Source organism: Protopterus annectens, chromosome 3.part1 (assembly GCF_019279795.1).
Source record: "Protopterus annectens isolate FY-2018-M chromosome 3.part1, PAN1.0, whole genome shotgun sequence".
Taxonomy (NCBI): domain Eukaryota; kingdom Metazoa; phylum Chordata; order Ceratodontiformes; family Protopteridae; genus Protopterus; species Protopterus annectens.
In genome coordinates this window covers 876,656,022-876,679,262 of record NC_056732.1, presented here as the reverse complement: position 1 = coordinate 876,679,262, position 23,241 = coordinate 876,656,022, and the positions used below count along the sequence as shown (strand labels likewise).

At 34.2% G+C, this 23,241-nt stretch overlaps 1 protein-coding gene across 1 annotated transcript in view; it reads left to right on the top strand.

Annotated features, from left to right (window-relative positions):
* The window catches only part of LOC122798305 (cadherin-7), a 705,913-nt gene that overhangs the window by 647,303 nt on the left and 35,369 nt on the right, over nt 1–23,241 (top strand). Inside the window, exons 9-10 of the mRNA XM_044067132.1 lie at nt 12,420–12,541; nt 22,397–22,514. Coding sequence (XP_043923067.1) covers nt 12,420–12,541; nt 22,397–22,514 — 240 coding nt within the window. The remainder of the gene's footprint in view (nt 1–12,419; nt 12,542–22,396; nt 22,515–23,241) is intronic.

Below are 23,241 nucleotides of genomic sequence, written 5' to 3'. Positions count from 1 at the left end.
CTTTGCTTCAGGTGCATCTTGAGCCTCTGGTATGTAGTACATAGACAGACTAACAGAAACAGATGCTCCCAGATTGCTATGGTAATGGAGACAGAGTGACGATAATGCTTAATGGCTCTGAGGAGCCTCCAAGATGATTCTCAGCAATGGCATTTTTGGTTTAAATAAAAACAAAAAATAAATAAATAATATATATATATATATATATATATATATATATATATATATATATATATATATATATATATATATATAAATAATATATATATATATATATATATATATATATATATATATATATATATATAAATATAAAATAAAAGGGCTGTTTTAAACTACATGTACACATATTGATATTCTCCAAACATTTCATTTAGCTTATTAAGTTGATTCTTGATAGCATTAAACATATCTTCCATGAAAAGAAAGGGGAAAAATGTCTCGGATATCACTAAATGGAACATTTCCAAAAAGAAAATATACATATCGATCAATTAAATCTGTTCTAATATAAAAAAATACCAGGAAAAATTAAAACTAGATCTGCAAGCACCCATATTCTACAAAGAAATTGCAGATACAATAAAGAGGGAAATAATAACAAAGCTCCAGGTATAGATGGCATAATTATGAAAATAAATAAACTTTTTCCTTCAAAGATACTATCCATATTACATAATACTCTATTAGAAATTCAGTCACAAGCTTTAATACCACCCTCTTGGAGATATTCCTTAATCACAACAATCCTAAAGGAAAACAAATCGCCAAACCTCTGTACCTCATATAGAACTATATCATTATTAAATAATGACTGTAAGATATTTATGACAATATTAACTAACAGAATGAAATTACCATTATCCAAAACAATAAATAATGATCAAACTGTATTTATATATCATAGACATACACAACAATATTAAAAGGATAATTTCTCTTATAGACTATGTTAATAAAGAAAATAAACACTCATGATTGGCTTAGATATAGAGAAAGCCTTTGATTCCCTAAACTGGGGCTATTTATTCAAAATGCTGGTGTTATTTGAATTTGAATTTCCTCCTTCCTTTGTTTATCTGCTAAAGAATATGTATATATATATATATATATATATATATATATATATATATATATATATATATATATATATATATATATATACACACATACATATATATGTATATATATATATATATATATATATATATATATATATATATATATATATATATATATATATATATACATACACATAATTTAATGTATGTTAAGCTAGGTCCTTTCAGCTCTGAAAATATATATGTATATATATATGTATATATATATATATATATATATATATATATATATATATATAAAACACAAAGGGTACCAAACAAAGATGTCTCATGTCACCGATTTTATTTGCTTTGGCTATTGTATTGAAATATTTGCAGATGCCATACATAACAATACAAAAATCAAAGGAGTAGATGTTTATGAACAATTCAATTCTAAAGTAATGCTCTTTGATGATGACATAGTATTAACATTATCCAATACAAAAGAGACATTAGAAGAATTAGATATTTTAATTGACACATTTTACAGGACTTCATTTCAATAAATCAAAATCAAAATTTTTATTTTTAAATTAAAAAAAAGAATTGCTGTTGAAGGGGAATCACATTATAGGGAACCAATAATCTACCTTAAAATATCTAGGAATTGACTTATGCAATGATAATAATGAATTAGTGTCAAAAACTACAATAATATTATCAATACAATTAAAAATCTCTGTAGAAAAGTAGAACAAAATAATATTAACATTTGAAGATAGACTACAGTTAATAAAAATTGTTTTACTACCCAAGATTCTATATATAGCTTTGGCAATACAACTGTTACCAGAAAGGAATATATTCAAAGAAATAAACTCATGCCTAATACAATTTTTATGGTTTCCCAAAATAAATATAATAGCTTTAAAACATAATATCAGACCTTGGAAACATGGAGGATTAAACTTTCCTGATATAGAAACATATATAAAAGCATCAATATCTAAAACAATCTCAGATTGGATAAGTTCAAATTATTCTGCAAACTGGAAATATTTACTAACTATAATATCAATAAATCAATTTGATTTACAAAAAAAAAAAATTCAAATAACAGATTAAATCAATTTGCCATGGCACATATTATGCATTAGTATGCAACAGAACATAATTAAGCCCACTAAAACTCATATGATTAATTATTACATTGACTCATTTAGGAAAATTATTAATGCAAATATAGATTTAAAAATCTGGTTTGAACTTTAAACAACATTCATATTTACAAAAAGCTATCCACATAAAATATACAGAGAAATAATTAATTCCTGGGAACAGAAAGGATTTGGTTTGTTCGTTTCAATGTATCAAAAAACTAAAAATTCTGGATATGCAAACAATAGAAACAACATACAAAATTCCACAACAAGATTGGCTAACTATGCAAAGCATTCTGATGTATTTGCAAGATGAATGCAGAATAATTAGTAATTTTTCATTTAAAGAAATACCTAAACTTACAAAATACGTGTATGAAATTCTATATAATGATTATGACATAGGAAATAATATTTCAAAATTTTGCAAGATATTGATAGATTATAAAACAACACGCAAATCCTCATACTGCACTTATATAACAAAATGACATTCGTTACTGCTAACTGAAGAAATTAAATCAAATATTTTATTTTCAATAAAACATACATCCTTTACACAATACTGGAATGTTTTTAATTGGAAATGCTTGCACAGAGCATTCTTAACTCCAGATAGAATTACTAAAAGTAATTCTTCCACAAAGGGAATATGTTGGAGATGTTAACAAATACACAATGCAGATTGGAATCACAATTTTTTTGACTGTATTAAAATTAAAAACACAAAAACAGCCACCAAGTAGTCTCTGAAACGTCAAAACGAACTAAATAGGTAGACTTCATCAGACAAACATGTAAAACAGTGTAACAACCTTTTTAATGCCACAAAGGCACCAAATCCATACCAATCGGCTCTTGTGCTTAATAAACCAGCATTAATTACAAAATTTAAAGGTACATCACAAATATACTGATAAAAAATGTTAAGAAGTTAAAACTATGAAAATACATAAAAATGCATATATATGTATGATGTTTTGTGGGATGTTATGGAGAAGTATGGAAGAGTTAACAGAATTAGGGGAGTGTGTATGTATGTCAGCATATCAAAATAACTGAGTCAGGGTATTAGGGAATGGTGGCTGAGTAAAGAAATATACATGAATTGTGGTGTAAGACAAGAATGTCCCATGACAGACATATTATTTGCATTGGTAATAAATGTGATACTGAGTGAAATTGGCTTTAAAATAAAAGATTATAGATATGTGATGCAATAAGAGGCAGGGATTCCAGCAGTTTTGATATAAGCAGACAATATAGCTATAGTTCCTAACAACAAAATATGGATGAGAGAAGTTTTGGTTTGTCTGAATAGAAATAAGAATGGCCTTGAATATGGATGAAAGTAAGAGTTTAGGTAATGAGGTGAAAATTTGGTGCGTGCATTTTTAATGAATTAAGTGTCTTGACTGGGGAGAAATTTTGGAAAAATAAAGTAGTTATAATGCAATGGGAGGGTTTGATAAAAAAATGAAAGAAATATGTCTTCAGTGGAAGAAGTATAGATTAGCATTTAGGAAAAAGGTTTATCTGGTGAACTCTGTATTAATGGGAAAATAGCATCTATCTCAAATGTGTGTATGATCCCAGGACAATTGGAAAAGGAAATTGTCTAGTTGTTGATTTCTTTCATATGGGGTTCAAGATGAAAGGAGGTGTGTTGTATCTGTGAAGATGAGTGTAGATTGGTGTTATTAAATCCAGTTGCTGATTCTGCTTCTTTAAATTGTATAGAGTATTAAAGTGGATAAAGAAAGACAATGAGAAAGTAATAGTGAGAATGTTAAAATATAAGTACAAAAACCCTTGGAGACTACGAGAATAAGAAAAACAGAAAAAAGAATATGTAAATAAAGAAATTAAAAATTATCGAGAAAAAATAGTAATACATTAAATACAATTGATGATGTATTGAGGAGGATGTGGTATAATGATGTGATTAAACAACATTATTATGTAATTCCATTGGAAACTTTACCAGAAGAAATGATTGAAGCCATTAAAGTAATTAAAAGTGGTGTACCTAGACAATAGAGAGTCAGGATTTCTATGGAGACTAATAATAAATAAGGTACCAGTAAGGGGAATAAGCCACATGAAAAGAAAATTGAAAGAGAGTATTTATTTTATGGGGAGGAAAAGACAACGACACACATTTTTTCAGATGTAAAAGAGTGACAAAACTATGGTAAAAGTTGGGTGAAGAAATGTTTTAATAATATTAATGACATAGACAATATAGATATAAATATGATAATGTATGGATATTATAAGTGGAAGAAAAAAGAATTTGCAAGGGTAGATAAGAATTTATTTTATGCAATATGGGTTACATGGACTGAAAGACTGAATGAAATTTTACTTAGTGGGAAATGAAGTTTGGCAGATATAGTATGAAAAAATAGATTATGGTTGGGGGACAAGGAGTGGGAATCAGTTATAGAAGATTAACAATGAGGATGTTAAAAGGAAAATGATAAATAGAAAAAAAAATCTATAAATGAGCACATGTGTGCATGTAAATATGTACATTTTAAAAATAATGTTTTTTATATTGTATTAAATAAATGACTCCTACTCTTTTTGATAGGTGCTATGGAGTCTTTTACATCAACTGAGCTACCACCAACTCAAGCACATCTCATCCAAAGGATGACACTTTCAGGAGTTCAAAACCCCCTTAGGCTGCTCTGTAGTACCACAATTGAACTACCTGGTATGGGAATAGAATCCACAGCCTTCTGTGTAAAATGCAAGTGTGCTACTTGTTGCACTACTGACACTGTGTAGTGTTCAGTAAAAGTCAGAGCTGAAGAAGATAAGTCAGTGCACTTTATACAGAGTGCTAACAGACAACAATCATATGTATCATTCCACAAAGAGCAGATATGAATATATGCATTTTTAAAATGAAAATCCAAGGAAAAAGCTTGAGGAAGAATTGCACAATGAAAGTTGCCTGGTTATTGAAGGAAAGCATTGAAGATAATGGCTCACATACTGTGCATAAGAGTGTTGTGACAAAAGGGTATACATTATTAAGGACTGTTATTAGTCCAAGGCAATACAAGTATTCAAGAAGCTGTTATAGCACAGTAACAGCAGTGTTATCATTAGAGATGCAACAAACAAGTAATTAAGAATAACATATGATTACCGCTGATCATATGAACAAAAAGGATGGGATACAGTAGTAGATGAGTTAAAAAGCATAAGATGTGTAGCGACCTGTGGTAAATCTAAAAGACAGTAAATAACCAGGAGTTAGGCTACAGAGCTAATAACAGCTAAACTAGAGTAATATTCCAAGAAAAAGTAATTACAACAACATATTCTGCCAAGTTGGGGAAAAATAGAGTACTTAGCTCTCAGAAAAGAATGAGGAAGCTAGCACATAGTTACATAATACCACACCCATAATAATTTATCTTCAGGAAAGGCTAGATTTTTAAGGTAGTTTTTAAGGAGGGGGCTCTAAATTCTATGAATAGAAAATGGGGAGCATTTCATTTTGAAGACAGTTTGTAACTTTTAAAGTTCTGTCATACTTGCTAACTGCATCCTTCGGTGATGATCACCCAGTGGGCCAGTGATCAAGGAGCCTCAGTCCTCACCAATGGCAACAGTGGGGGATGTTCATTGAGAGGATAACAAGTACACACATGGTATTTACAGATGCAGCTCTCTGGATCAAGCGCAATTTCCATTAAGAGCACACAGAGACCACTGTCAGTCAAGGGCTGGTTTCTCACTCTTTCTCCATATCCGCAGTAAGATTCCCCACTGGCACAGCTATAGACTTGAAATCTCAGCTGAGTGACCAAGCCAAGACTAGTGCTTCATGTGCCTGTTCAAGTAGATGACACACACACTGTTTGATGTTTGATTTACACATAAACAAACCCGGGAGAGGCTGGCACAGGCTTATTAGTTATGCCCTCTGTCACCAGTCACTCCTTATCAGCTACTTTAAGACTCTTCCTAGGGTACCCAATATACTGAGTAATACTAATATTAATACAACTGGTAGTTTGGCCAAAAGCAAGGCTAGTAGGAGTGGCCCACACTCCTAAATATGCAAGTACTCTCACAACTTAATTATCTCTACACAGATCAGCCATAATGAAAGGTATAGATATATTTAATAATAAATAATAAAAAAACAAGACAACACTAAATATATGTTCACAGTGACATCAGGGTTCAAAAACACAGGACATATTTAAAACATTGTAGGGCAGTCTCAAATAAATAAATAAAAATATGTAAACTAAGCTTCACTACAGTCCTGATGATATCTATGAGAATTATACTATAACCTGAGAACTTACTAGTAGAGCAAGGCAGAAGTGGTGGTGAATGATTTTTGTCAGGTCCAAGACTGAATACAGAATGCTCCATCTCACTAAAGGCTTCTCAAAATAATATCTAAAATATTACTGCTGCAAAAGCTTGCAGAATGACAACATTTCTTGTTATCTGATGTCTAGTTCTCATGCAAAACAACCATTGATGGCAGCTGGTAGTATTTAGCATTTACCTGTTAAAATACATAGACAAGGGCTTTGCTCAGATCTTTGCCAGATGCTAGAAGTTGTAAAACAATTACATTCCTTCATGCTTTCAAGACTAGTAATTAGTTCACCCTAAAGACAATATGAAAAGCTTCCTAGTATAGACTTTATGTCTATTGCTGCATTGTAAACTGAAATATACTATCTTTTATAAAGTAATTTAATTTTAGATATTTTTCTAAAGTTTGCTGAACTGAGGTTAACCTCCTGTATTCCACTTTCCACTGTTAAAATATATACATTAAAACAGTGACAATAGTGCATTTACATTTCTGTTCTGTTCCAGTAGGGCCCACTGTGCATACATTTTAAACACAGCATTTTGCAAATACCTTTTCAATGCAAACATCTGTACAGAGCAGTTTGATATACACATGACATACTATTCTAATACATTTGTAACACAAGCATTTTATGCGACATATAATTATTTACAAAATTCCAGCTAGCTGTGCTGGAGGTATCACCTTTCATTACACCTTCTATCAACTGTATTAGAACCATGTATGTGGCTGATACCAAGTGAGTCTGGATGAGACATCAGAAAAGCTTGCATGTTGGCAATTTTAAAGGAAAAGAGATATTAGCTATAGTTTATTCTCTGTGATGTTATTCACCCATTCCAAGTTTTGGAAAACTGTACAATGGTAAGCTAATGATGATGAATCATTTACAAAATTCACAATGGCATGACTTTGGCAATCAACAGAAAATGCAACTATGAGAACTGGCTAACCTTGTCGTTTCAAGCAAAGCTTTTTGTATAGTACTGCATATGATATATCCTTTTGTTTGCTGGTGTGATACAGTTTCTAGTGCTATATAGTGCTCTCAGTCTTTGAAACATTTGTTTTATATTTATCTTGATGTGATACTGCAAGGTTAACTATTCTGACAGATAGCTAAAGTTAACTGGAGGGCAAAATTAACAGATGTATATTAAGTGCACGGCAAGGAAATACTAAATTCAGTGAGCATTATGTTCCTTATATATGTATGTATATATGTGGTCTATGTGTGTGTGTGTGTGTGTGTGTGTGTGTGTGTGTGTGTGTGTGTGTGTGTGTGTGTGTGTGTGTGTGTGTGGTGTGCAGGGACTATTATGGCAGGGCTAGCCACCTACCAATGTAAACCTTCACTCTGGATTATTGCCACTGTTGAAGTGACACCCCATCCCCATGCGCAACAATGGGAAAAGGTGTTGTAGGTGGATGGATGAAGTGACATGACACGCATAATCAACTGTTCTACAAGAGTCTTCAAAATCAGTAGCTACTTTCAGTGTTAACTTCAGACAGAAAATAAAATTGCATTTGATCTGATTTTCATTTATTTAGGTAAATTTTACAACAAAATAAGTTCAAAAGTGATACAGTCTCTTTGTCAAGATTGTGTTGTTGTTGAGACTTATGAGTATATACCAGTAGATATCCCTATTTTACTGATCTTCCTGTTTGTTGTTTATTTCAAGATTTTTCTTTTCTGACAGTAACTGTGTCAAAGAAACATTTATCCATGGTAGTAATTTAGCCTAACACAATATCTTGCTGCCTTCCTCTCCATTATGTCAGGTGCTGTAAGGCAGCTAGCCTTACCTGTTGTGGGGACAATATTAAGAATGCCCAAATTAATGACACTGCACTTGGGGCCAACTAGTTGAAAATGTCTTTGAACATGTAATATTCATAAGGATTGCTTTCTACAGAATTGGACATATCTCCAAATGCCAGATGTTTTATCACTGAATATTTCTGGCAATGTTCCTGCATCTGTGTAGTTTTGTAAAATCCATTCCAAGGTGTAAGCAGTTTTTCTCTGTGCATGCATAGGTGCCTGTGTGAGATGGTCATGTATTACCAGAGTGCCGACAATGACATTTGTTGCATCTGCCAAGGAATTTAAAAGTATTTTAAAATAATTACATTTGTAGATGAAACTCATTCAAATTGGGATAAATTACATTTCTGAAATTTATTTATTGACATTTGATTACTGGAAAAATCCAACCGGGTAGAAACCCTTTTTCAGCAGAAAAACTCCAAATTATTGCAAAACATTTTAAGAGCAATCATTTTACAGTCTTTAAATGTAAAACAAAAACAAAAGCATTTGCAGTTTAAATAATGATAACAAATTAGACATAATATAAAAACATTTGTTAAAAATTGATACAAGGTATATGAAATCACATCATCTTTCATATAAGGACAGTTTTCAAGGTTATGCCTATCCTCGTGTATACAATAACTACTATCATTGCATCCAGGTTGGTAGTCCATATGCTTATCAGTTATCCAGCCTGGGGGATAACTTGCCCTTCCCTGGACAGCAAAACCCCTAGCTCTTTTTGCTGTTCTGTTCTTTCTGTTTAATATCAGGTATATCAAGTCCATTGTTTTGGATAAAAGACAGGGGATGTGTTGGAAAAGGCCAATATGTAACATGTAGTTGTGTAGACCTTGGATTCTGCTGCTGTGTTACACAGATTGTGTGTGATAAAATGTCTTACTCATGCATTTACTGTGTTTGAGAAACCGTGGTTGTTTCCATATCCTTGAGAAGGTCAGAATTATGAGGGTTAGAAGGCATCAATTTTAATTAAACACCTGGATATTTCATTTAGTATTAATGTACTCTCTTGTGGTATTTCTACTTGGTACCAAAGAGAGGATAAAGTAACAGTATTTCTACATTTGCATTGTACAGAAATATTATGGGGGCAGTAGGGCTCTTGGGTGTGATGTGAGGTGTGACAGTAGTTATTTGGTGCTGTGCATTTACAACAGGCCTACTCTTTTCATATACAGAGTATCAGATGCACATGACTTACAATAAAAAGTTGGTAAGCAACAAACTGGAAGTTGATCTTAGTAGCTAGAACTTTTGAGTATAGTAGTTAACTATCTTATTACCTATCCGATTGTAGAATTTACAGTAAAGCTGAATGCTGTGTTTACCAAGTTAGCTTGTGTTCAGTGTATCATTTGCCTTTTTTATTTAAACAGCACCGGTGGGATTATGACTGTGGTGGGGATGAGTTGCATAAATCATGACTACTAACCATGCTGGCATGTGACAAAAAGTATTGTGTAAACTTAAAAGACCCAGTTATGTAGAATGAACCACCTTACCTATAATCTGATGTATTAACAATTATGAGAATAGAACATCAGTCATAGATGCTGAAGTGATTAAATGGCTGAGCACAACACAGCCATTTTTTTTCTGGATGAATTATACAGGCATGAATGATAGAATCCTTTATTAATGTGATTCCATCCTTTTCCAGATAAGTAAAAGAAAACAAATGGACAATATATAATGCCCTGAAGTAGGACTCACTGCAGTTCCTAACAGTAATAACGTTTCTAACATTACACAGAAGAGAAACAGAACATATTTTCCTGTAGGAGACTGATGTTAAAAACACTATAGTCTAAACAGACCTACTAAACCTTCAGAGTAAATCTGATTTTAATCACATAACCATCCATAACTCTCATTTTCCAATATATACATTTAGGATAAAACAAATAAACAAATTCAGACATTAATGATTAAATAATCGCATAGACAAATAAAGAAATTAACAAGAAGCAGAGCTTCAGTGAATACCAATAGTCCTGAAAACATGTTTGACATAAATATATTTTAGGAGAATGCCTAAAGAAAAATTAGATGTAGTAGTTCTGAGAGAGATCAGAATACCTAGAAAAAGTTATTTTAAATATGTTAACAGGGAAGTCCCACTGACCCTTGAGCCCTCTTTTATGTTGCTTTTCTGGTGGTACCAGTTTACAATTGAAGATTTGGGGAATCTTACATTTTTGCAGAGATCACTATGACAGCAGGCTAAAAAAATAGAAGGATGGTCAGTGTGCAGTAAAAAGTATGGCAGATCATGTAACAGACATTTGTGCTGAAGAGACAGCCAGACATGTTGCTCAAGCCTGTTGCAATGGCTTATATTCCCCGGTGTCCTATTAACAAGTTTTGTAAATCTGACCTAAAGAAATGAAAATCTGTCAAAGTCTGACTGACATAACATAGTGAGGACAGGCCTTCTACAGGGCTGGATATTAAACAAGACAGCCCTACATACAAGTGCCTTTGAGAAGTCAGTTAGGGAGTCATTTAAGCAAAACAGGAGCAGCAGTTTAGTATGAGTTTTTTGACTGGAACTTGAACTGTATATGTTAGGGAACTGTTAGATAGAAACACATAGAATTAAAAATGTATACATGCTCATTTAGCACTCCATTACTTATTTATGTTTGTGCAGAGGTACCCACATTGTACTATATGTTACCAAGTGGCAGTGCCTTGGATTTAAAGGAGTCAAGTTTTGTTGACTTGGAGGAGACCCATATTTCAAGATAATTTAAAACACTCTGCAGCTTGCTGACTAATACACAACACTGTGACATAATTTGCACATTGTGTCATTGACATATCATCATAAATCCGTCACATCTTACCAGCAAATAGTGCAAGTAGCAGCTGTCAAAGACAAAGCTCTGGGGGAACACCATAAAAACTATAAATGTTTTCATTAATATCAGGTCTGCAAGAATATGTGTAGAAATCAGCCAAATGCTGTGTAAAAATGACAAACGCATCCTTCAGTCTGCATTCATGGAAGTAGCTACATGACCACTATCAATCCCATTCTTCTTCTTCTTCTTCTTTCGGCTTTTTCTCGGTTAGGGGTCGCCACAGCGGATCACCTTGTCCGCACATTGAATGGCAGTGGAGTTTTACGGTGTCGAGTTGCCAGCCCGGCGCCCAACCTTCCACAGAAGGCACACTCACACGCACACCTAGGGCCAATTTAGAGTATCCATTCCACCTGCAGCATGTCTTTGGGATGTGGGAGGAAACCGGAGCACCCGGAGGAAACCCACGCGACCACAGGGAGGACATGCAGACTCCGCACAGAAGGCACCCCAGCCGAGGATCGAACCGAAGAACCTCTTGCTGTGAGGCGGCAATGCTAACCACTGCACCACCGTGGCCGCCCATGACCACTATCAATCCCATAATATGGGAAAACATTCATAATGATATTATTTGTTCTGTCCAGTTTTAATAAGGTGACTTTTAGGCTAATAGTTTTAGAGTAATGCACACTCGAGCCGTTTTTTTTTTATTTTGTAGCATTCTCTATTACTATTTAAAAGAAGCACTGAAGTTTTTATTTTTAACTTATTTCTTAAGCAGCAACTATTTTACTCTTTCCAGGTATACTTAAATGGATTTATTTATGATGTTTGTGACTGCAAAGCTGCAATTTTATATCAATCTATGCACTCAAACTCAAATATCCAATAAGGAAACAGACAGTTATTTTTAAGAAAGTCATATATTATAAGCAGCTGTTAAAATGGTTTGAATGCTGACTTTAATAATTTCCAACATGTGTATATTATCACAGACATCCGGAAAAGAAAATGTTATCAGATTTCAATATTGCTGGCATGTTTTCTAATCAAGCTGCACTCAATTAGATCATTAGCTTAGCTAACGTATAATATTTTTCTTTGCTATGTCTAGAAATTGGCCTTTGTAAGAAGCAAGTGTTTAAACATCATAGGGATGTCCATTACTATTTTACTCATTTTATGTTTATTTTTCAGAAAATCCTACACAAGTGGGGAGAAGCTTTGTTGCTATCACTATACTTGACGTCAATGACAATGCCCCAGAGTTTGCAACAGATTATGATACTGTTGTTTGTGAAAACGTACAGCCTGGGCAGGTATGAACAAAAATGCCATATCTTTATGTAGCCAAATGCATTTCAGTTGTCATGTTTACAGACTTTTCAATTAGTTAAAATAAGTATGAAAAATCTTTTAGCACTTATATTACTACCTGCTTTAGATAAACTTAATAAACAATTATCTCATTTAATGGACTTTAGGAGTTGTAGTTATTTAACCTGCATCCCTGCTATCACCATTAAACTATATGGAAGTGCTGAACCGCAGACATAAAAGACTCATAGAAGTGACAAGTTAATCATATTTAGTTTCAGCAGAAGTGCATGGCCTTATGATTTACTACAAGAAAATTAGCACTAAAAGCATAAAGACATATATATATATATATATATATATATATATATATATATATATATATATATATACATATGCATATTAAATATGTATAATGCAATATTCACGATGACAATATTCAATGGATTAAGAAATTGTCAAGGTAATATAATTCATATGGAATTAAATGAAAGAAATGATGACTGTACTATGATCTCCATTGTTGTGTTGTTTCAATATCTTCAAGAATGTTTACATTATGCATCTATGCATGCAAGAATTCTGCAAGTGGATACACAATGCACAGCAGGATATGAATATGTGTGTGTCTGTGTGTGTGTGTGTGTGTGTGTGTGTGTGTGTGTGTGTGTGTGTGTGTGTGTGTGTGTGTGTATGTGTATGTGTGTGTGTGTGTGTGTGTGTGTGTGTGTGTGTGTGTGTGTGTGTGTGTGTGTAAGTATGTGTGAAAACATCCGATGAAGCATGCTAAAATCACTGTGCTACAGAAAAGTAGGGGAATAGAACTGATTTCACTAATTACAAATTAATGTCTCTCCTAAGTTTATATATAAAGTTCTGGCAAAAAGTTTAGAGGAGTCTCCAGAGTACAAAGCATTCTTATAAGGTTGGCAGAGTACAGACAGTTGGTGAAACCTGGGTCATTTTCCTGAAAGTTATTAAGGAGGGTACAAGAAAGCAGGGACAGTTTTGTTTGATATCAAAAAATGCATTTGATACATTAAACTGGGTGCTTTTATTTGTAGAACTACAAACAAAGACAATTAGGATATGAATTCATTCAGTGGATCAAGATGCTGTTTGATCCCCTATATTTGATGTGGCAATAAATGATGTAGTATCAAGGCCAGATAATATGTCTAAGGGGACTAGACAGGGGTGCCAATTCTCCCCAAGACTTTTTGTATTAATGACAGAAGTATTCACTTTGCAGTTACTGCAGGGTTTAGAACAGACACACATCATTGATGGTAAAGCCTAGTTTCAGTTAAACATTGGTAACTGAATATTAATTATAGAGAATATAGACTACTGTTTAATTGTTAGATATATCTAAACATTCTATAAAGTATTAGAACTGGAACTAAAGTACAAAACAGTTTTGATCAGAATAGTAGCAGGTAAAAAAAAAGGTGTAATTAAGCAATAACCTATGACTGACTGTGGGTAAATCAAGCATTACCCACAACTAGGAGTGGGTTATTGCTATTACACAATGACATTATTTCTTAAATAACTTTTTAAAATTTCTTTAATAATTAAAAGAGCTGTAAAAGATGCAGATTATTCCAGGGACACAAAACGTGTGGAAGAGTGAAATATATTTAGCAAACAGCATTGTGTTTCACAATTCCAAAGCTCTAAAGCTCTTGTTCCATTATACATTCTTTTTAGTCCGTCATCTAAGCCAATCAAAAGTTAGGTATAGTCTACAGGCACAACCACTACCTAAACCCCTCTACCTGTCAAACTCTTGCATCCACCTTCCTTCTCCCCTTCCTTATATATGGTGCCCCTCTTTTCACCAATCTCCATCTTGACCTTCGGTCCAAACTTGAATCCTGCTACCACAAGATCTCCAAATTTTGCAACCAATTCAAAAAACTCATCCCATCACTGCCACTCCCTCTTCACCCTCAACTGGCTTGAACTACCCAACTACCTCAGTTACCTACAACTCACCATTGCCCACAAGCTCATCTTTAAACCTGCCAGCTGCCCAGCTCTTGCTACATCCTTAAAACCTTACATTCCCAACTGCTCACTCAGATCCAAAAACCAAAATGTCCTTCAGGTCCACAAATCTGCATGACCTCCTGGCCATCTACTGCTGTCCCACTCCTTAGCTAAACAGTGGAACTCTCTCCCCACACACCTACGTAACCTACCAAATCATACAAATTAAAATCTCAGTTACTCTCTCATCTTTCTTCCAAATGGGAATGCCCTTGCCATGGTCCAACTTAAACCCCTCCCCCCTCATTCCATCTTGCACTAACTCATCCAACTACCTCTACTATTACTTCATCCCACCCAAAACAATCCCTCCGATACTAAAAATTAATTTTCTCTCTAATATCTCTTGTGCTATACTCTCCAGTCTCAAATATATTATTACCCTCTCCATGCATAATATTTTCCTAACCTAGTTATACATTTTGAAATGTTAAACCTGCAATTGAGTTTATAACAAAAATATTCACTTTATGTAAATGTTAGGATTTCTGTATTGAATTATGTCTTTTCATTTTTGTAACATTGTTACAAGCCAATTGCAAATATCATGGAGCTTAATTGTGAATGTTTATTTAGCTATAGGAACTATGTCCTTTTGTAACATGTGAAATCTAACTTGCAATTATTGTGGAGCTTTTCTCCCCGGGCCTCCACTTAAAACGGCCTCTTCTTGGCCCAGTGGACTTCCCCGGTCATCAAACTTAAATAAATAAAATAAATCTATAGAGACGTCTATGCCCATCTTTTGTCCACTGTTTTTAGTTCTAACAGTTAAACTAACCATTTCCTTACTGAAACTATTCAAGCCCTAGCCACCCAGTTACCTCCCAGCTCCCCTGGCCCTGACATTACCACCACTAAAAATCATCTCATATTTAGCTTCAAACCAGTGTCCACATCACTTATCCATAAATTGATCAAAAATTTAAAACCTACCATGCTCTCAGCTGACCAACTCCCTGCTGAGTACCTGCAAATAGTAGCAGATGCCATTGCCTATACAATTTCAATTCTAATCAACCGCACCATATCAGAAACTAACATTCCCACCATATGGAAAACATCCTACGTAATCCCACTACATAAAGGAGGTTCCTCAACTGAATATTCTAGTTATAGACCCATAGCTATACTCTCTCCTCTAGCAAAAATCATGGAAAAATATATACACAAACAATTCATGAACCACCTAATTCAAAATCACCTCTTAGCTGATACCCAGCATGGTTTTCATCCACACCATAGCACAACCTCTGCCCTAATGACTTTTACTAATACCATAAACAATAACCGTAACAATAATCTCACATCCTCTGCCCTCTTCTTGGATCTTTCTAAGGCATTTGATATGATCGATCACCAGCTTCTGATTCGTACCCTGCAAACTTTCTGTCTAGATTCTAAAGCTCTTTGTTGGTTCACATCTTACCTTAATGGGAGACAACAGGCTGTCCTCTGGCAGAACAAGCTCTCTAAACTACTACCAAACATCCTTGGAGTATCTCAAGGTTCCATATTAGGACCCGTACTGTTTTCCATATTTATCAAAGACCTGCCGACCATCATACCAAACATCAGCTGTATCCAATATGCTGATGACTCCATGCTGATCTGTTCAGCTACATCTTCCACAGACTTGAGGGTTATAACCCAGTCTACCTTCTATACCATATAAAACTGGCTGTCCAAGTGCCTGCTACTACTTAATCCCAAAAAAAACACAACATGCTCTTATTCTCACCAACCCAAAAGTCTGCTCCCTTCTTCTTTACCATAAATGCAAAAGATGGGACAGTTATCTCCCCCAACCTCCATACAAAATTACTGGGCATCATTACTGACAATAACTTAAAATTTGACTTACATGTGAGTCATACAATCAAGAACATCAATAAAAACTTGGGTCACTCTATAGAATTAAGGCCTTCCTTTCCTCACCAGCTAAGATTGCCATTGCTCACTCCCACCTTCTTTCAACACTTTTATAAGCCTTCCCCTTCTCTACAATCTAAAGAAATCTGTACTTACTAGACTCTGAACCTGTTATAATCACATTGCCAGGTTCGCCACAGGCCTGCCATTTAGCATCCACCACTGCATCAACCTTAAACAGCTTGGGTGGCTGGAACTTCCCAATCTAATCCAATATAATCTGCTGCTCGTAGCTAATAAAATCCTTTATAACCTAGATAATACACCAGCCCTCAAACATATTATCCTCCCCAATAACAATCCAAGACTACTCCAATCCTCAAATAAACTACAAATTCAGATGGTTAAAATTAACAATGCAGCTGGGAATGCCCTCCTTGCAAACTCAGCAGGTAGAGCCTGGAACGTACCTCCAGCCGATATTATTTTGCTCTCCTCCCTAGGCCAATTTAAAGCTAAAATCAAACAACATCTGGCATTAAATTTGCTATGCCACTGCAATAAGCCTGGCTAAATGCTCAATATGATGATTTATCCATTTAACTAGCTACTGTTAAACTTCTCCTGACTACAATCTGGGGTAACTTTTATCCTGTAATCCAGTCTTTTCATGTTTACCTTTGTATTTGTTAGAACTACCATATGTGTAATTATGTCTTATCAGTCATTTAATGTAATTGTATTCGTTGGAGCTTATCTCCCGAGGCCTCCTCTGAAAATAGACATTGATCCAGTCGGACTATCCCGGTCAACATATGTAAAATAAAAAAAATAAATAAACTAAATAAATAAATAAATAAATAAACTTTCATTATGTGAAGTTAGTACAGAACTCTAACTGGTATTCCTACCTTCTTTGATGTTAGTTATATTATTATCAACAGCATGCCTAGGATAACTAAAGCTTTAAAACACATGCTACAACTCCTATAAACTAAGACAGAAGCCATAATCAGTGCTAGTTAGTTACATTGCTTATTCTTACAGCCTGACTTTTAAAAATGTTTAACTTTACATGCTCAGGATGCATACTACAGATGTGCAAAAAAAGTTACTATAACTTTTCTTCACGTATAGTATGGAAACAAATGCAAAAATATCCTTGGATTTATAAATTGCAACATTCAAAAATATTATTATATTAATATCATTATCAGTTTTGGGTTTGACTGTTGGCATCATGGTTAAGGTTTTTACTTCATGTACAAAACGTATAGGGTTTGGTCCTTAAGTTTGAAAATAAATTGGCTTGGTTTAATATGTCCTAAAATGGCAGCTTCCCAAGTATTTACCTATGAACTTCAAGTAATCAGCACTACTGTTATTGAATTTTATAAAATCAACCATTAAATAAGTACTATCACTGCACAAAATAAAAATAAACCTGTATAAAATGTAAATATAACTTCAAGTTTCACCTCTGCCTTTTTACACACCCCTACTGGGGTACCCCAAGGTTCTGTCCTTGGCCCCTTACTTTTCAATATATTCATCAACAACTTTCGCCACTCCATCTCCAATTCTACACTAATCCAGTATGCAGATGATTCAACTCAGCTGACACCCCTTCTGCAGATAACCCAATCAGTTTTCCCAAATACTGAAACCTGAATGCAAAACCACAACCTTGCCCTTAACACCAATAAAACCAAATTAATGTTTTTTCCCCCATCTAAACACGCCGCCATTGATAAAAACTCCTTCAAGATCATAAGCCAGAATAACACTCCCATTAAAATTGTCCCTCACACTAAACTGCTTGGCATCATTATTGATGAGCATCTAAAATTCGATATTCACATCCAAACTGACATAAAAAAACACCAAAAATTAGGACTCAGACATAGGCATAACCTTGTCTCAACCTCTCCATCAGAAAGACCCTCGCCTCCACATACCTTCTCCCCTCCGTAATGTATGGCGCTCCTCAGTTCTTGAATCATCAGCTCATCCTTCAAACAAAACTAGAAGCCTGCTACAATAAAATCTGCAAATTTGCCACCAACTCTAGGAACTCATCCCATTACTGCATCTCCATCCACTCACTGCAATGGCTCGAGTTTCCCAACTATTTAAACCTCCTTAAACTCACCACTGCCAATAAGCTCATATTTAACCCACCTCCTTAACTCCCTATATTCCTAATTGCTCGCTTAGGTCAGAAAATCAGAACCTGCTCAAAGTCTACAAACCTTTACAGACACCTTGACAGTCTCTGCTCTCCTGCTCCTTAGCTAAACTATGGCACACCCCCCCCCTTAGAAATACTCATAACCAATCTAACTTTAAATCCCTCCTCCATTCCTACCTATCTTCAAAGTGGGAATGCCCTTGCTCCTTCCCCACATAGGACCCTCATGTATCAAAACCCATCTTCTAACTCTGTACATCATCTCTGCACTCACATAATTTGCCCTCCTACTCCTCCTTAACCTCCAAATTTTGTTATAGTTTATTTCCAACATATTCACATCCTCAATTGTAATTCATTGTTAATGACTCTTAGATTTTTCTGTTGCTAGATTTTTACTACTGTAATTGTGGAATGTAAAAATTCAGTTGTAATTCACTGTTGATGACTCTTAGACTGTACAGTTGCTAGATTTTATTATTATTCTAGAATGTAGAAATGTTTTACTGTAGAATGCCTCATAAAGCTGTGTGACTTCTTGTCATTGTTACTGGAGTTTTTTTTCCCCGGGCATCCACTGAAACAGGCTCTTTTTATGCCCAGTGGACTTCCCCAGTCATCAAACTGAAATAAATAAATAAATAAATAAATAAATAAATAAATAAATAAGTTGCTATAAAAAAGGACTGTTATAATTATTTTTCTCAATCTGACATACATACGTTACCAAAAATGGGAGCCACACCTCTCAACTGTCCAGATTTCTGCAGAATGTACAGATTTTTAGCTTGCATTACTTTTCATAAAATTGTGGTTTTCTGGAAAATCACTGGTAAATCATTGAGGACTGAAGTCAGAAAATAAGACAGACAGTTGAGTTTCAGACTTCAAATGCTTCAGAAAATCCATGTTAATGTAAAACCTATTATTCTCTCAACTTTCTATGTTTGTAAGAGCAATATTTAAGAAGTATCTCTATTTTTGGACCTTTGTCCCCCCATTATTTGTGACTTTGTCCAGATTTCTTGCTGTAAGAAGTTAAGAGTTATGATGGGAGTCACAATGACTCCCATAACAACACCTACTACTTGTTTAAAATGATGGTCATGAAATACAAATATTAATCATCCCTGTGCTAATGATAACTCTTTGTACATTTGGTACATACCCCAAGCAATTATTGAAGTTAATCACATTCTCAGTAGCTTCATCTTGTAGAATACTGTATATGAAGTGTTGATGGCGTTTCATTAAAGGGACAATGTTTTGCTTTCATCAAAAAATTAAAGGTGCCTTCTACATAAAAAGTATAAGTTTTATAATAAAGGATGTTAAATCATCTGTAAAGCCAAGGCTACAGATTCAGTTTTGACCCTGTAGCTGTTATACAGGCCTAAAAGGAGGATTACTCACATATATATCAAAGCGCACCTTTGGGACAAAATTTAGGGTACATTTTTGCATCCATATAAAAATCATAGACGTGTTTGCACAAAAATAAACTTTTTTGTCAGTACATAACAGAGAGCTACAACTTAAGGCAGCTCTTGGCAGATTATTTGTGTTCACTAGTTTCTGCACTTGCAGGTGAAGTACTCTATAGATATGTATTGTTTATCAGGTTCACTTTTATTAACTAGAAGATTCTTGACAATAACATTCCATCACTTTACATCTTCTTAATGGCATGTAATCAGAACTTGAAAACTCCGGCATTACATTACCTGAGGCAGTTTCTGTTATAGTGAACTTGCAGTGCTTTTGTGAAATTATATGCATGCCAAGAGCAGCATATCACCAACACAGAATGCAGTGGTAGGACTGGTGAAGCCACCAGCTTCCTAATATTGTCTTCATTATATTGGTTTTGGAGGCAGCATTAGCATTGTCAGAATTTGCAACTGATGGCTATTAAATTTTGTTCAGAGTTTTCTACAAATTCTCAGGTAATATTTATGCTGCAAGGAGATAATAAGGCGTGTTTATCTTTTTTCATGGCATAGGCTCTCTGTCTGTCTGACTGTCTCGTATTAATGTGGGTCATACAGGTATTCAGGCTAGATTTATTTGTTACACAGCTTGAAGTCAATATACTTGGAGTTATGGCACAAGGCAGAGGCCTTGTGTCTTATTTTAATATAAAGTCTATGGATTGACTTATGTATCTGATAGAACACAACTGAGGCCATTGGAAAGATACCTTATAGATTATGTATTACAATGGAATAACAGAGCAGGAAACAAGATGTCCTGGCACCACAAACAGTTCAATAACAAAAATTCCCAGAAGAAAAGATGTGGAATTGTGTAGTAAATAAGACAGAGAAAGAAAATCAAATACTGGAAAATAAGAATCAGTTAACAAGGACTAAAATGAGTGAAGTGTATGGTAATTTGTCAAGCAGAGCATATCTAACTCAAACTTTAATCAATAACTTAACTAAAATGCAAGAGCTACTGGCAAGTATTAAAGGCCTGAAATATAATTTAGTTATACCACACTGACTTTACCACTACAACAGGAGATTTTTTTCAGTCTTGATGCTCATTCAGTATGCCTTAGTGGATAGGAAAATGATTCCAAAGCTTGGTAGCAGCAGCAGAGACCATGTTTTATGCTGTGACTTTTTATTTTCACTGACATTTTCTTGAATCCATCCAATAATCCATCCATCCAAAACCCCTTTTACCCATTTTTGCACATGGGGCTGGGATGTCACTTCAAAAGCGACAATCACCTAGCATTAAGGTTCATGCCAAAAGGTGGCTAACCCTGAAGTGGCTGCTCTTCCACACCACATACTAACACTTGTGGCCAACTTAAAGTGTCCAATTCACCTACTGCATGAATTGGAATGAAGGAAGGAAGAAATTCATGCAAGACATGCTGGACATACAGACTCCTCACAGAAAGCACCCTAGCAAAAAAATCAAACCAGAGAACTCCTTGCTGTGAGGTAGCAACACTATCCACTGTGCGACTCTGCTGCCTGACGTACTTTTGAATCTTAATTGTATAATGCTCCAGATTTTACTGATTTATTTTGATGAACAGCTTGTCACTCAGCTTTCTCTCACTTGCTCATTGTTAAACTATATAGTCCCTTCTGACAAGTGCAATAGACCAAATCTTTGTGCAATCAGTGGAACATTATGTTATGCATAACATTGCTTAATTCAGCCTGCCACAGTACTAACCATGCATTCAGTACTCCTCAGTTCATCTGAATTTAGGCTGTATAATGTTGAGCAAATACTTATTTCAAAAAATGTACACTTAAATATGTGAAGAGTTACCCTTCATCAGGCATAATAATACTCATTTTAACTATACTCTGCAAAGCAGCCAGGCCCACATAAATTAAGGTGTAGTATTCAAGCGTGTGAGTTTTCAATCCTTGTGTTTTAATTTTAATGATACTGTTTAAATGTGCTTTTTTTTTAGAATGAATAGCTGTATTAGCTTGAAATTATAATTCATTATGAATTTCTATTAGCAATCAACTTTCAACTCCCTACGTACAAAAATTACAAACTTCAGTTTAATTTTAAGATGAGTTTAAAAGAAAACCATTCTCCTTTTATACTTTTTTATGTTAGTTTCTGCTAAGTATACTATCCTTGTATTTTGTTTCGACAGATTTTTCAAAACTGATTTCTAGCTATAGATGTCAGGTTGTGGAATATTTTACCTTTAGCATTTCTCTACTTAAAAATATGTTTTGTCTTTCTAATTAAGGCAATTCAGACAATAAGTGCAATTGACAAAGATGAGCCTCCTAATGGATATCGTTTTTACTTCACCCTTCTACCCGAAGCTGCAAACAATTCGAATTTCACACTTAGAGATAACAAAGGTACAGTATAAATTAATATCCATTGTTATTTTTTCCGTTTTTAATTTTTTAGTCAATTCTGCACTGTATGGGGTTGTACTGTTTAAGCATTTGTTGATAACTGCAAACAAAGAGCATTATTCCTTCTAGATATTAAGACACGATCATCGCCTAAAGTAAATTTTACATGGATTAACTCCCAGGACAACAGAAGCAGCTCATTAAATCACCCCCTACTCCTAAATGAAGTCAAGACAATCCAGTTTCATTTAGCTGAAGCTTTTCCCAAAGTATTAAGCTAAACTAATGTGAAATGCAGTGCAACATCCCAGATATTGTTCAATGTTATCAAAGCTTGGAGGTCTGAAAAAATTAGCTGTTAAACATGGTAAGCTTTCAGCAGTTATATGATAAATATGACCTTTTTAAATACTGCAAGAATTATTAAAAAGGAGATTAAAAGGATGTAGTACTTATTTTTTTCTCTGCATGTTTGATCTGTAATTTTGCACTCTCGCAAGTTACACAGATAGAAGAGATTTACGTAAGTCATCTAGATTGTGAATACAAGGTACTACTATGCAATTTCATATACCAAGATCATTCTCAGTGTTCTTGAATCTAAATAGTTTGATATTAATATGCCAGCCAGCCAGACACACACACAAAGCCTAAGATGGAGATATATATATATATATATATATATATATATATATATATATATATATATATATATATACATATATAG